We start from the raw sequence: 15,999 nt of genomic DNA, 5'->3' as shown, positions 1-15,999 counted from the left end.
TGGAGTACTTTGTGTGTGAATGTGGAAAGAAAACATCTTGGGAATGTTGATGAATACCATAGGAATGATTGGGTCAAGTTGTATACAGAATACTCAAATAAAATGGTTTAACTGTTTTTCAGGTCAACCAAGTAACTCATGATCAAGCAGTGGTGCTACAAAGCGCCCTTCAGAGCATTCCTAACCCATCATCTGAATGTATGCTTAGAAATGTGTCTGTTCGCCTTGCTCAGCAGATTTCTGATGAGGTTAGTATTGTAAAAGTTATATAGGGGGAGTGTGTATTTATTTACAATGTTTTACCTGTCATAATTGTTACTATACAATTTTTTAAAAGTTTTTATTCTGTGTGTTTTGCCACACAGACATGTAAGATGTCTGTGCACAGCTTGCATGCCTGGTGCACTTCAAGATCAAAGAGGACATTTGGATCCTCTAGAACTGGAACTACAGACTGTTCTGAACCATGTGGGTGCTGGGAATTGAACCCACATGGAAGAGCAGCCAGTTCTCCTAACCACTGAGCTGTCTCTCTAACCCCAAAACAACCTTTTTTAAAATTCAGTCTAGATCATTGTTTAATGCCAACTTAGTATTATTAGTACTTTATTTTCAAATTTTGCATAATAAATAGCATTCTTTCAGAGTGTATATATAATATTCACACAAACAGTACACAATAATTGTTCTGTACTTCTGGGACTTATGGTCAAATCCAAGGTTTCACACATATAGCCCTAAGACAGAATGTTTCTGGAACTGTTCCTTTTGGGGGTTTTTTTTCCCCCTATGAAAGTTTTTATTTTTTTGAGTTTTTGTGTGTGTGTGTGTGTGTGTGTGTGTGTGTGTGTGTGTGGTTTTTTTGTTTGTTTGTTTGTTCTTGTTTTTGTTTTTCGAGACAGGGTTTCTCTGTATAGCCCTGGCTGTCCTGGAACTCACTTTGTAGACCAGGCTGGCCTCGAACTCAGAAATCCGCCTGCTTCTGCCTCCCAAGTGCTGGATTAAAGGCGTGCACCACCACTGCCTGGCTATTTTCTTAAGTTATATTCAGTTGGATTGTGTGCCTATAATCTAAACACTTGAGTGGCTGAAGCAGAAGGATAATACATAGAAAGCAAGCCTGCATGACCCAATCTCCAAAAATAAATAATTTTTAAAAAAGTTATTGATGACTTTGAATTGTCAGTGTTCTAAGGTTCAATAGATCATTCCTTTTGGTTAAATATTATCCCATTGTATGCTAGTCATGGTGGCACATGCCTTTAGACCTAGGACTTGGAAGACAGAGGTAGGCAAATTTATGTGAGTTCTAGGCCTGTCTCATCAAATAGTGAGACTGTCTGAAAAAAAACAAAATATGCATGCATTTGTGTACACTCAAGGGACACATACACATAAATAAGTAGATAGATGATCATATATCTTATAAAAACATATAATCCCATTATGAATATTCTATGATTTGTTTATATATGTTACAAAATATACTTGGATTTTTTTCCCTTTTAGATATGATTAGAACTGCTGTGAAATTTTTATACCATTATTTGAACTTCTTATTCTCTAACACCTGGGAATGCAATGTTTGTCATTTCTGTGGTGGTCAACACTAACAGTATTCTCAACAGTTTTAATTAATCATTATTTTATAGGCTTCAAGATATATGCCTGATATCTGTGTAATTAGAGCTATACAGAAAATTATTTGGACATCAGGATGTGGAGGATTACAGCTGGTATTCAGCCCAAATGAAGAAGTGACAAAAATTTATGAGAAGGTAAGAATCATGAGAGGAATATGCCCACTATATAAATGAATGTTAATGTTTTGCTTTTTTTTTTATGTGTGTATAAGTGTTTTACCATGTATGTACATATGTGTACCATGAATGTCTGGTTCCCTTTGAGTTCAGAAAAAGGGATTGGATCCCCTGGCAGTAGAGTTATGAACAGTTGAAAGCCACCATGCAGATGCTATGCATTCATTAATCCTGGTTTCTCTGTTAAGAGCAAGTGCTCTTAACTGCTGAATCAACTCTCCAGCTCACACTTCTCCATTCTTAAGAAAAACTTGAGTAGGAAGGACTTCTTGATCCGTACAGTGTCCTCGTTATATTGAACACTTTGTTCTTACTACGATTTTGGTGTTTGGTATAGTGTATCTTTGATATATTCATTCGGCGAAATGAGTGAAAGCCTATTTCAGTTATATTAAAATCATAGCATATTTGGGGTTAGGAAAAAATTTTAAAGCCTTACTGAGCAGTTTTCCAAAGAGATTTTTTTTTTAATTAAATAGCACAATAACATTGTGCCAGAGTAGTGGTTCATAAAGAAGGAATGGTTAGTTGTTGGTTCAGAAGTGCACAACTCAGAAGGGTCTCTACGAGCTTCTTAACTACAAAGTGCTCAATGATGTATATAATCAGTATATATATGTCCAGTGCCTTTTGGGTCATAGCAAAATATTGGCATTAGACTTAGTTTTCTATTATAGTTGTTTTTAAATTATTTCAAAAAACCTCACGAAACAGGTAAAAAGAGGAAACATGTAGTTTAATGATAAGTGAATTTTAAGCACTAAGCTTTTGAAGTTTCATAGTATTTTCTTTTAAGCACTTTCTAAATTACCTTACTAAGGATTAGATTTCTTTATTGCACTTTGCAAACAATATTAGTTTGGTTGTTTCCTTTTCTTCTTCCTCCCTTCTCTTGTTCTCTCTGTTCCCCTGCAAGGTGTCTTCCCTTACACTTTCATATTACATAGGTTTTTCTTTTAAAGCTTCTTTAAATAATTTGTTCCCAATTATTTTACAGACCAATGCAGGCAATGAGCCAGACCTTGAAGATGAACAGGTTTGCTGTGAAGCATTGGAGGTGATGACACTGTGTTTCGCCTTGATTCCAACAGCCTTAGATGCTCTAAGTAAAGAAAAAGCTTGGCAGACATTTATTATTGACTTACTGTTGCACTGTCACAGCAAGTAAGTTTCTTTTTTATTTTTAAGAAACTTGATCTTATAGAAGATCAAAAGATTTCTATCAAAATAGAGTCAAATTTATGTTGGCACAAGGTATTATAGAAACTGAAGACTCTTCCATGGTACATTAATGTTGAGGAAATTTTCACTTTATAATATTTGACCTAACCTAAATTTGTTTAATTTTAGTCTGCAAAATTGAATAGAATATTGGCCTCCTGTCTTATATTCCTAGGTGCCAGCTGTTATTTTAATGTGAAATTTTATAAGAGGGTTACCATAGGAGTCTATGCATAAAGATCAGTTAATTGAAATCCATCATTTTTTTTTTCATTTTAAGGGCATTTAATCAGTATTAGTAATGTTTCAAGCTGCTTTTATACAAGCAATTCAGATTTAAGACAATTCAAATCTGTAGAAATTGGCTTCCAACCTTTTATAATGGTCTGATTCTGATCCTTTTTTTTTATTACTTTTTTCTTTATTGGATATTTTCTTTATTTACATTTCAAATGTTATTACCTTTCCAGGTTTCTGCTCTGGAAACTCCCACCTTCCCCTGCTCACCAACTCACCCACTCTCACTTCTTTTTTTTTTTTTAAGATTTATTTATTATTATACATAAGTACACTGTAGCTGTCTTCTGACATACCAGAAGAGGACATCAGATCTCATTATGGGTGGTTGTGAGCCACGATTGTGGTTGCTAGGATTTGAACTCAGGACCTCAGAAAAGCAGTCAGTGCTCTTAACCGTTGAGCCATCTTACCAGCCCCCCCCCACCACCACCACCACACACACACACACACACTTCTGGCCCTAGCATTTCCCTACCTACACTGGGGCATAGAGCCTTCATAGAACCAAAGGCCTCTTCTCCCATTGATGTCCGACTAGGCCATCCTCTGTATTACGTATGCAGCTGGAGTCATGGGTCCCACCATGTGTACTCTTTGGTTGGTGGTTTAGTCCCTGGAAGCTCTTGGGGTATTGATTAGTTCATATTGTTCCTCCTATGGGGCTGCAAACCCCTTCAACTTTTTGGGTCCTTTCTCTAGCTCCTTCATTGGGGACACTTTGCTCAGTCCCATGGATGGCTGTCAGCATCCATTTCTGTATTTGTCAGGCACTCTGATCCTGATCTTATAATTATAAAAACTAATTAGGCCAGACATGGTGGCACACATCTTTAATTTCAGTACTTTGGAAGCAGTGACAAGGGGACCTCTGGGTTTGCATCTGGGCTGCTCTACATTACATGTTCCAAGACATCCAGAGCTACATAGCAAGGCCATGTCTTTTTAAAAAGTAAAAAAAAAAAAAAAAAAAAAAAAAACAAGCACAGGTCATTGGCAGTGGCAGCAATGTTGGCAGCACCACTGTATATACCTTTAGTCCCAATACACCTATCACTGAAGAGGCAGAGGCGGTTGGATTTTCGTGAGTTCAAGACCAGCCTCTTTTAATAGAGCTAGTTCTAGGATAGCCAAGGTTTCTTAAAGAAACCCTGTCTCAAAAAACAGAAACCACCAGAAAATCTAATTGGTACTGTTAATGGCTCAGGTAGAACTTACCTAGTCCTTGAACAACACATTAATATGATACAGTGGAGTATCAAGTGAGAATGTTTAGCGATCAGAAAAGAGTGATTTCCTTGAAAACAGCCATTCTAGCCCATCTGGGTGGTAGTTCCTTTAATTCTAGCACTGGGGAAAGTAGGAGGCAGTGGCAGACAGATCTTTGAGTTCAAGCCAAGTGTGTTCTACAGAGTGAGTTCTAGGACAGCCAGAGCTACACAGAGGAACAGGTGTGGGGTTGTGGAAGAAAAGAAACCCTTTTTCATGTAATCAAACAAATGCAGAACAGGGAAAGCTTATTACCTCTATTGGATAATTGTGCCACAGTTAGACATCTGTGTACATTGAAAAAAATAGTATGAATCATTCTAGTTCCATTTAATCATGAGTCATGTTCAAGGAACTATTGTATAAAACACAGTTCTGTCATGCTTTTCAAATCAATACTACCGTATAAAGAAGAGTTGTAGCAGTATCCTTTCTATGATAGCATAATTCCCACTGGACCCTCTTCTAAGGTACACCTGGATCAAAATTCTGTGGAAGGGGGACTGGTAGGTGTTTTAAGGTTTGATATGGGGCATTTTATATCTATTAGAGCCTGTTCAGAAAAAGGTTAGAAGGTATCCCTGAAACTCTTCAGTGACAGTCTGAGGTCATAGCCTTGACCATGCATTAGTAAACTCATTTACATGTATTTTTTCCATGACTATTTAAGTGGATGTTAGTTCATGTTCCTAATGTATCACCCCCTTCCTTCCCCAAGAGAAAACAATATACTAAACATAAATCCTTTCCATTTCAGAACTGTTCGTCAAGTGGCACAGGAACAATTCTTCTTAATGTGCACCAGATGTTGCATGGGGCACAGGCCTCTACTTTTCTTCATTACTCTGCTCTTTACTGTTTTGGGGGTAAGAGATTTAAAAATATGTTTACCAGTATAACTAATTCCTTCAACAAGGAATGATATTCTGGAATTTGTGCGTTTAGCTTGAACCAGTTAGGACAATCTATACTTAATAAAACAATAGTTAACTCAGGGTTTTTGAAAAGGGAATTCAAAGCATGAACATGTTGATTCATTATACTGTATTTTATCGTTTTCAGAGCACAGCCAGAGAGAGGGCTAAACATTCAGGCGACTACTTTACTCTTTTAAGACATCTTCTTAATTACGCTTACAACAGTAACATTAATGTACCCAATGCTGAAGTTCTTCTAAATAATGAAATTGATTGGCTTAAAAGAATTAGGGTAAGTTGTAGTTAATACTTTGTTTATATTGTTAAGAAATAGTGCTTCGTTTATAAATGGTTCATAATTTAGAACATTTTAAGCTTAAAGTTAAAGGGGACCAAAGAACATAAATTGCATTGTTGGGTTTTACTTTATAGAATAAATGCATTACTACTTACAGAAAGCTTGTATTAAATCTTAAGCACATGTTAAGCATGGTACCACATGTGTTTAAGCCCAGTACTTGGGAGGCAGAAGTAAGCACATTTCTATGAGTTTAAGGCTACATACCTTGTCAGTGGGGGTGGGAGGGGTTGTCATTTTGAGGTTCAGCTTTTCTGCCTTTTATTTAGCAAGTTATTTTAAAGAAATTACTGCCCCTCCTTGCCTCAACCAAAAAAAAAAAAAGTAGTCAAATACACTAACTTTCATCATAAGTTGTTGAAGACCACATAAAAATTTATTTCTGAGGAAATCTATAGTTGTATTGATTACTTTTCTGTTTCTGTAATGTGATATCACAACAAAAATAAGGGAGAGGGAATAGGGTTTAAGAGTCCATCATATTGCTGGGTGTAGTGGCACACGCCTTTAATCCCAGCACTCGGGAGGCAGAGGCAGGTAGATTTCTGAGTTCGAGGCCAGCCTGGTCTACAAAGTAAGTTCCAGGACAGCCAGGGCTATGTAGAGAAACCCTGTCTCGAAAAACCAAAAAAATAAAAAATAAAAAAAAAGAGTCCATCATATCAAGAAAGGCATGGCAGTAGGAGTAGGGAGCTGGCCATTCACATTGAAACTGAAGAATAAAGAAAGAACAGGAAATGAGTTGAAAAATCAAAGCCAGCAGACACACCCTTCTAGTAGCTAATGTATTTCCTCCAGCAAGATGCCACCTCCTGGAGGTTTCTCGGGTGTCCCAATCAGCACTGCCATCTGGGGACCAAGTGTTCAAACATGGAATCTTATTAGGGAACATTTCATACCCAAACTTGAACAGAGTTTAGCCTTTAGATTAGCACTTCTTCTAGTAGTCAAAGCACATGTATAGTAATTTGAAAGTTTAACTAGCTTGAAAATTTAACTTGCTTGACTAGAAAGCGTTGGAAGAATTGTCTAATATCCTTCTAACTTTCTTGTCTCCTGATTCGTCCATTTCATAAGTTAATAAGCATTTGATTTTTGTATCCCTTTGACAGGATGATGTTAAAAGAACAGGTGAAACAGGTGTTGAGGAGACAATCTTGGAAGGACACCTTGGGGTTACAAAGGAGCTACTGGCTTTTCAGACTCCTGAGAAAAAGTTTCATATTGGTTGTGAAAAGGGAGGTGCTAATCTCATTAAAGTAAGTTCTGTGTTCTTGGTTCTAAACTACGTATCCTATCCTTGTAAGTATTGTCGTTTAATATGATTGTTAGCATTAGGTGTATTTGTTATCATTTTTTAATTTTTGATATTATAATTACATTATTTTCCCATGCTTTCCTCCCTCTAATGCCCAGTATACCCTTACTTGCTCATTTCCAAAATCAAAGCTTTTAAAAATATATTTTATTTAATCTTTTTTTTTACACTCCAGATTTTATCCCCCTCCCAGTCCACCCTCTTGACTGTTCCACATCCTGTACCTCGTGTTTTCCCCCCAACCCCCACCCCTGTCTCCATGAGGATGTCCCCACTGCCTGGGGCCTCCAGTCTCTTGAGGGTTAGGTGCATCTTTGACTGAACCCAGACCCGGAATTCCTCTGGTGTATATGTGTTGGAGGCCTTAAATCAGCTGTTGTATGCTGCCTGGTTGGTGGTCCAGTGTCTGAGAGATCTCAGGGCTCCAGGCTAATTGAGACTGCTGGTCCTCCTACAGCTTGTTAACCACCTCCTTAGCTTTTTCCATTCAAGCTTTTCCCTAATTCATACACAGGGATTAGCAGCTTCTGTCCATTGGTTGAGTGTAAATATCTGCATCTGACTCTTTCAGCTGCTTTTTGGGTCTCTCAGAGACCAGTCATGCTAGGTCCCTTTTTGTGAGCACTCCATAGCCTTAGTAATAGTGTCAGGCGTTGGGGCCTCCCCTTGAGCTAGATCCCACTTTTTGCCTGTCACTAGACCTCCTTTTCCTCAGTCCCTTCAGTTCTTTCAGACAGGAACTATTTTGGGTCAGAGTTTTTGAGTGTTGGATGGCAACCCCATCCCTCACTTGATGCCCTGTCTACAAGTTCCCTCTCCCTCTAAGGTCCCTCCCTTTGAGTCCTGAGAATGTCTCACCTCCCAGGTCTCTGGTATATTCTGGGGGGTGGGGGGAGTCCCCTACCTCCTACCTCCTGAGGTTGCCTGTTTCCATTCTTTCTGCTGGCCCTCAGGGCTTCAGTCCTTTTCCCTCACCCAATACCTGATCATGTTCCCCTCTTCCCTCTCTGTCCCCTTTCCCATCCAGGACCCTCCTTCCCTTCCCCCTCCTATGATTGCTTTCTTCTCCCTCCCAAGTGGGATTGAGATGTCTTCACTTGGGTCCCTCAGCTTGTTAACCTTACTGAGTTCTGTAGACTGTATCCTGCTGATTCTGTGCTTTTTTTTTTTTGGCTAATACCCACTTATTAGTGTGTACATACCATGCATGTCCTTTTGGGTCTGAGTTACCTCACTCAGGATGATTTTTTTTAATTCTTTTTTTTTATTTATTTATTTTTTTTTTGGTTTTTCGAGACAGGGTTTCTCTGTGTAGCCCTGGCTGTCCTGGAACTCACTCTGTAGACCAGGCTGGCCTCGAACTCAGAAATCCGCCTGCCTCTGCCTCCCGAGTGCTGGGATTAAAGGCGTGCGCCACCACGCCCGGCAATTCTTTTTTTTTTTTTTTTTTAAATATTTTTATTAGGTATTTTCCTCAATTACATTTCCAGTGCTATCCCAAAAGTCCCCCATACCCTCCCCCCCAGGATGATATTTTCTAGATCCATCCATTTGCCTGCAAAACTCAGAATGTCCTCATTCTTCATAGCTGAGTAGTATTCCATTGTGTAAATGAACCACATTTTCTGTATCTATTCTTCTCTCATGGGACATCTGGGTTGTTTCCAGCTTCTGGCTATCACGAATAAGGCCACTATGAACATATTGAAGAACACATGCCCTTGTAGCATGGTGGGGCATCTTTTGGGTATATGCCTAAGAGTGGTATAGCTGGATCTTCAGGTTGATCTATTGCCAATTTTCTGAGGAATTGAACTCTGTGGCACGGGGGAAATTTCCCAAACAGAATTCCAGTGGCTCATATTCTAAGAGCAAGAATTGATAAATGGGGCCTCATGAAACTGGAAAGCTTCTGTAAGTCAAAGGACATAGTCAATAAGACAAATCAGCAACCTACAGGCAAGGAAAAAAATCTTCACTAACCCCCACATCCGATAAAGGGCTAATATCCAAAATATATGAAGAACTCAAGAAGCTAACCACCAAAAAGCCAAACAACCCAATCAAAAAATGGAATATAAAACTAAACAAGAGAATTCACAATGGAGGAATCTTGAATGGCTGAGAAGCACCTAATGTTAAACATCCTTAGTCATCAGGGAAAAACAGATCAAAACAACCCTGAGATTCTACCTCACACCAGTCAGAATGGCTAAGATAAAAACCTCAGGTGACAGCAGATGTTGGATGTGGAAAAAGAGGAACACTCCTCCATTGTTGGTGGGATTGCAAACTGGTACAACCACTCTGGAAATCAATCTGGAGATTCTGCAGAAAATTGGAAATAGATAAAACCTGCCTTTTAAGAATTTTTACCAAGGTTTTACAATGTTTGTTTAGATAATATAAAGCACTAGTTAGTGTCTTTCAGTAACCATTGCATGTTTGTAGGTGTTAAATGTATATAAAATATAAGTGTAAAGTGTTACTTAGTTTATGTCTTTATACCTTTAAAAAAAAAAAAACAAGAAACTACATGTTTGGTGAATAGGTAAAAGTGGTAAATAGGTAAAAGAATATTTTTACTAGAAAACCCACAAAAATTTTCTGTAATGTAAGACTTAAAGACTGAAATTCTAAGACAAATATTTCTCTTTCCACAGTATGTCACTGCTAATATTTAATCCTTTCTTTCGACTGTTTAGGAATTAATCGACGATTTCATCTTTCCCGCATCCAATGTTTACCTGCAGTATATGAGAAATGGAGAACTCCCAGCTGAGCAGGCCATTCCTGTCTGTGGTTCACCAGCCACAATTAATGCTGGTTTTGAGTTACTTGTGGCATTAGCTGTTGGCTGTGTGAGGAACCTCAAACAGATAGTAGATTCTTTGACTGAAATGTATTACATTGGTACAGCAATAACTAGTAAGTACTTTTAAAAATATGGTTGTCCTTGACATACACAGAGCCAGTGATTTTGATGCCCTGTATTCCATAAACTAGGCATGGTACTACATACATATAATCCCAGCACTGGGGAGGGGGTTATAAAAACATATAAAAACAGGAGAATCTTAAGTTGAATATCATCCTCAGTTACATTGATAGTTCCAGTCCAGCTTGGCTATATGAGATACTGTCTTATAAACATACAAATAGGATCATAGATTCATAGGTGAGGGAGCCTGCAATGATGTGGGTTGCTGTCTTTTTTTCTTTTTTAAAGATTTTATTTTATGTATATGAGTACACTGTAGCTAATCTTCAGACACACCAGAAGAGGGCGTCAGATCCCATTACAGATGGTTGTGAGCCACCATGTGGTTGCTGGGAACTGAACTCAGGACCTCTGGAAGAGCACTCAGTGCTCTTACTGGGCCACCTCTCCAGCCCATGGATTACTGTCTTAAATGCATTTATTAATGGAGAAATGCCATGTGAGAGCCGTGCCTCCTGTGACTGCTCAGGTAGTAGTGTCTCTGTTTTGTCAGCTTAAAAGAACTTAAACAGCACAAAATGACTTCTGTTCATGCTATAAAAGTCATCTTTGTTTTTCAGCTTGTGAAGCACTTACTGAGTGGGAATACCTGCCACCCGTTGGACCCCGTCCACCAAAAGGATTTGTGGGGCTGAAAAATGCTGGTGCTACTTGTTACATGAACTCTGTGATCCAGCAACTCTATATGATCCCCTCTATCAGGAATGGTATTCTTGCCATAGAAGGCACAGGTAGTGATGTAGATGATGATATGTCTGGGGATGAGAAGCAGGACAACGAGGTAAATTTCTTTTATTACTTCTGCTCTCTGTGAAACTCTTGATTAACAACATTCTTTCATTGGATACCAAGGGGATAAGTACAGTCACCAGTTTCCACAGGATTCCCCTCCAAAAGCCCTCACCCCAAGGTGGCAAAATTTGCCAATATACAAGTAGTCTAAATGGAACCTACACAAATCTTTTTTCATACTTTAGGTCATCTGTAGATTACATCAAATCTCTCATACAGTGTCTTATATAAAAGTCTGGACATACTTGGTACAGAATCAATTTACCTTTGTGAACCCACAGATAAATGTTAGTGGATATGAAGATCTGATTGTGTTGTGGTTTCCTTCCTTAGGCTGTCAAAAGTATGTTTGAAGGTTAGCACAGCCTCTGTCACTTGGGCTACCGCTTAGTGTGTGTCTCCATTACAGCAGTTACAAAGAATCCATCTTTTTGAAATTAGTGTTTGATAGAAGTTGAAATTTAACTAGTTTAAATCGACAATGGCCAACCTTTTGGCTTTTCTGAGCCATGTTTTGGACAAAAATTTGTCTTGGGTCACACATTCCTTCCCTTCCCCCTTTTTGTTTCCATGATTTTTTTTTTTTTTTGAGATAGTCTTGCTATGATGTCCAGGCTGGCCTCTGAAGGTCTCCAGCTTCAGTTTTCCAGGTGATAGGGTTATAGTGTATATCACCACACTAGGCTAAGTTTTTCACTTTTATCTGTGCTTGCTCCCTTTTGCTTATACTTATATTTTCCCTCAAGTCTTATCTCTTCCTGCTTAAAAACAAAACTCTTACCTACTTCAAATACTGTTTACATGATCTTGTGACAAAAGTTTAAGCTTCATGAAAAGTAGCCAAAGCAGAGTAAAGCAATTGGGAAAAAATGTAAGTGGTAACAACTAGTAAAATTTGATAATGGGGCTGGGGGGGAGGGGGAGGGCTGGTGATGTGGTTCAGTGGTTAAGAGCACTGACTGCTCCTCCAAAGGTCCTGAGTTCAATTCCCAGCAACCACATGGTGGCTCACAACCATCTGTAATGAGATCTGACACCCTCTTCTGATGTGTCTAAAGACAGCTACATTGTACTTACATATAATAATAATAAATAAGTCTTTGGGCTGGAGCAAGCCAGAGGTCCTGAGTTCAATTCTCAGCAACCACATGATGGCTCATAACCATCTGTACAGCTACAGTGCGCTCATATACATAAAATAGTAAGACTTTAAGAAAAAGTTTGATAACCGTCAAAGAAGAGAATGTAGCAGTACTGAAGTTGGTTCTTTTTTGTACCCACACTGTGTGTCTGTGTTGTTTGTTGTTTTATCCGTGTTTGTAGTGTTAGACTCCCATGAGTTGTATTTTTATTGTCATAAGTGTTTTTAGATATTTTTTCTTCCCTTCATTCAGCAAAATTGGACTTGGTCTGAAGAAAGAGCTTACTACCTCTGGGGCTTCTAAACAACTCTTTCCCAGACCTCCTGAACTTAGATGATCCAGGGATTGGGGACTGAGTATTTTTACTTTCTCCCAAAGCTTCATATGGGGAGTTTACATCCAAAACCTGGTTAGGAACTTTATTCCTATATTCAAGGTTTCAAATACAAGATGTCCACTGAAGTATAAATTTTTTTCTGTAGCCCTCAAAATTTTGAACCTTGGTAATTTTCATGTTATACCTTCTACCACTATTTATGTTTAACTTAAGGTTCTGGCTGTTTCCCAGGTTGCCCATTACCTTCTGGGCTAACCTTAGTAGCTGGGATTCAAGGCACATGCTCTTGATGCTCAGCTTTACTACTTGTTTTCCAAGGTCTTAAAATGTGCTTCCCCGCCTTAGCTCCTATGAATACTGCTGCCATGAACATGAATATACAGAAATCTCTTAGACCCTGCTTCTAGTTTTTAGCATAGTAGGTATTCTAGTTGAGTTTAAAGTAGAACATCTTTGAACAAAAGCTTGTTAAATCTTTCTGCTCGGTTTTTTTTTTTTTTTTTTCTTCATAGCGGTGTCTCTATGTAGTTCTGGCTGGCCTACAACTTGCTGTGTAGACCAGATTGGCCTCGTACTCACAGAAGTCTCCCTCCTAAGTTCTAGGATTAAAGCCTTGCCAGCTTTTTGTATTTTAAATTTTGAATTGTGTGTTTAAGGAGTCCTCTGTCTATTCAGGATTCTACCTCCTCATCAGATAAGTGATTTTCCATTTTCCTCCCACACTGAATTCATTCTTGGCAGTATTTTTATATAAAAGTTTTTCATTTTCTTGAGATCCAACTTATTTGTACCTTTGACATCATAGTAAGAAATTGTTATCAGCTACAATGTCTTGAAGATTTTGCCTTCAAGTTTGGTTTTATTGTTTTAGCTCTAACTTTTAGGACTTTGGTACAAATTAAGTTGTTTTTTTCTATGTAATGTTAAGGAGAGCTCAGCTTCATTTTTTTTTATAACTATTAACGTGTATATTCTCAAATGAAATGGCAGGAACAAACACTAACTGTAAATTAAATGTATACACCTTTTGAAAATTAAGTGCTTGGAAACAAAGTAAAAGTGTATGTTCACTAACTGGAATTTATCTCAACATATTTTACTAAACTTCTGATTAGCTCATTAATATACCTTTTTGGTTTCTAGAGCAATGTTGATCCCAGGGATGATGTGTTTGGATATCCTCAACAATTTGAAGACAAACCACCACTGAGTAAAACAGAAGATAGGAAAGAGTACAATATTGGTGTTCTAAGACACCTTCAGGTTATCTTTGGCCATTTAGCTGCTTCTCGACTACAGTACTACGTGCCTAGAGGATTTTGGAAACAGTTCAGGTAAAGTATGGATGGACAGTGATAAAACACATATCTTAATAAATAGCTCATATTCCTAAAATATGTATCTTAAGATATCTTTATGTTCAGTGGTTTTTGGTTTTTTTTTTTTAAGATTTTATTTACTAAACATAAGTCCACTGTAGCTGACTCCAGACGCACCAGAAGAGGGCGTCAGATCTCATTACCATTGGTTGTGAGCCACCATGTGGTTGCTGGGATTTGAATTTAGGACCTTGTGAAGAGCAGTCAGTGCACTGAGCCGTCTTGGTAGCCTTCAGTGTTTTTAGGTAATAGTAATACTCTAACTATCCTTACATTTTCTTTTGTTTTGAGCATGAAAAAGTCCATAGTGAAGAACATTTGGGGGGGTGTTAATTTTTGACATGTTAAAAATTAAACAGATTTATGGTATACTATGTGATATTTTGATACATATAGGGATAACATTCTTTAGTCTCTTTATTTTTTGATGACTTATTTACTATTTTATTGCTGAGATGACCCCATGACCAAGCAACTCTTATAAAAGTGGCTTGCTTAAGATTTCAGAGGGTCAGTCCATTATCATCACGGAAGGAAGCAGACAGGCATGGTGCTAGAGTAGTAGTTGAGAGCTCTACACCCTAATCCATAGGCAGCAGGCAGAGCAACAAGATACTGATCCTAGTATAGCTTCTGAAACCTCAAGCTCACCTAGCTACATACCTTAGACAAAGGTACAGCTCTAAATTCACTAACTTTTTAATCTTCCTAATGTTGCAACCCTTTATTATAGTGCCTCATGTCGTGACTCCAGCCAGGGAATTAATTTCGCTAGTGCTTCATTACCATAATTTTACTATTATAAATTGTAAATATCTGATATGTAATGGGGGCAGGTCATGACCCACAGGTTGAGAACTACTGTACCTAATTCTTCAAACAGTTGATTAACTATGGACTAAGCATGCAAATATAAGAGTGTATGGGTGAACATTCTCATTTAAACCACTACATTTGATTTTTGTTTTGTTTTTTGAAGCACAAGGTCTCCAGTGGTTCTCAAGCTTCCTAACACTGCAACCCTTAAATAAGGTTCCTCATGTTGTGGTGATCCCCCACCATTAAATAATTTCCACTGTTACTTCATAACTATAATTTTGCTACTGTTATGAATTGTAAATATTTTTGAAGATAAGGGTTTGCCAAAGGAGTCACAACTCACAGGTTGAGAACCACAGTTCTTTTGTAGTCCTGGCTGTCCTGGAACTTTGCTTTGTAGACTAGACTAGCCTTAAACTCACAGATGTCCTCATGCCTCTGCTTCCAGAGTGTTGGAATTAAAGGCATGCACCACCGTGTCTAGTCAAAAAATTATTCATGTGGGGTTTTTGCCTATATGTATGTCTGTGCACCACATCAATGCCTGGTACCACTGGAGTCCAGAAGAGGGTGTTGGATCCTCTGCAATTGGCATTACAAATGGTTCCTAGCTGCTATGTAGATGCTGGGAACTGAACCAAATCTTATGCAAGAATAAATCTTTCTAGCCTCCTTTAGTCTCTTAAGACATAGCTACCTTGAATTTGAAAATATACGATGCATATACAGTAGAATCATTGGAACACATATTCCTTCCTACTACTTTCTAAATTATTTTGAGACATCACAGATAATAATTTCACCCATAAATAATTCATTGTGTGTCTTTGTTTTAAAACATAATGAATCTATTACTGTGCTTTTTAAAGATCCCTTGATATTGAATATATTCAGCATTCGAACTTTCCCATTATCTCAAATAACTTTCCCCAAATCTGAAGCCATGTGAAAACCATATAGCTTAAATAGTATTTTCTCTCTTTTTTTTCCTGCATGTTCTTTAAGGTGCCCAGTGAGATCCAGAGGCTTGATCAGATTAGCATATTTTTGGTTTTGTGCAGGAGATAGGCATGGCTATTAGATGGGTGACATGCCTATATAGTTTTACCTCCATGAGAAGTTGGTACATGGCATTTTTCTGCCTCTTCTGATGGTAGCAGCAATCATATTATTCAGCTTATACAATGAAATTCTTCCAGCTGTTACTCTATCAAGGGAACAGGTTAATTTAGAGCAGTTTTGATGATTTGAAATCCAAGATTGAACATTTGAAGGAGGAAGATCCATTGATTGCCTTTTCGTAATGATATAGAGGCCCACCATTGCTGG

At 38.1% G+C, this 15,999-nt stretch overlaps 1 protein-coding gene across 6 annotated transcripts in view; it reads left to right on the top strand.

Moving 5' to 3' along the window:
• The window catches only part of Usp9x (ubiquitin specific peptidase 9 X-linked), a 136,033-nt gene that overhangs the window by 94,493 nt on the left and 25,541 nt on the right, over positions 1-15,999 (top strand). For all 6 annotated transcript variants that reach the window (XM_085838266.1, XM_085838268.1, XM_085838267.1 and 3 more), the window contains 9 exons: positions 123-248; positions 1,653-1,778; positions 2,818-2,984; positions 5,365-5,473; positions 5,670-5,816; positions 6,995-7,141; positions 9,906-10,128; positions 10,762-10,982; positions 13,616-13,806. In XM_085838266.1, coding sequence (XP_085694392.1) covers positions 123-248; positions 1,653-1,778; positions 2,818-2,984; positions 5,365-5,473; positions 5,670-5,816; positions 6,995-7,141; positions 9,906-10,128; positions 10,762-10,982; positions 13,616-13,806 — 1,457 coding nt within the window. The remainder of the gene's footprint in view (positions 1-122; positions 249-1,652; positions 1,779-2,817; positions 2,985-5,364; positions 5,474-5,669; positions 5,817-6,994; positions 7,142-9,905; positions 10,129-10,761; positions 10,983-13,615; positions 13,807-15,999) is intronic.

Source organism: Mus caroli, unplaced genomic scaffold (genome assembly GCF_978045245.1).
Source record: "Mus caroli unplaced genomic scaffold, Mus_caroli_1 scaffold_5, whole genome shotgun sequence".
NCBI lineage: Eukaryota > Metazoa > Chordata > Mammalia > Rodentia > Muridae > Mus > Mus caroli.
This window is presented reverse-complemented; position numbering and strand designations above follow the sequence as displayed.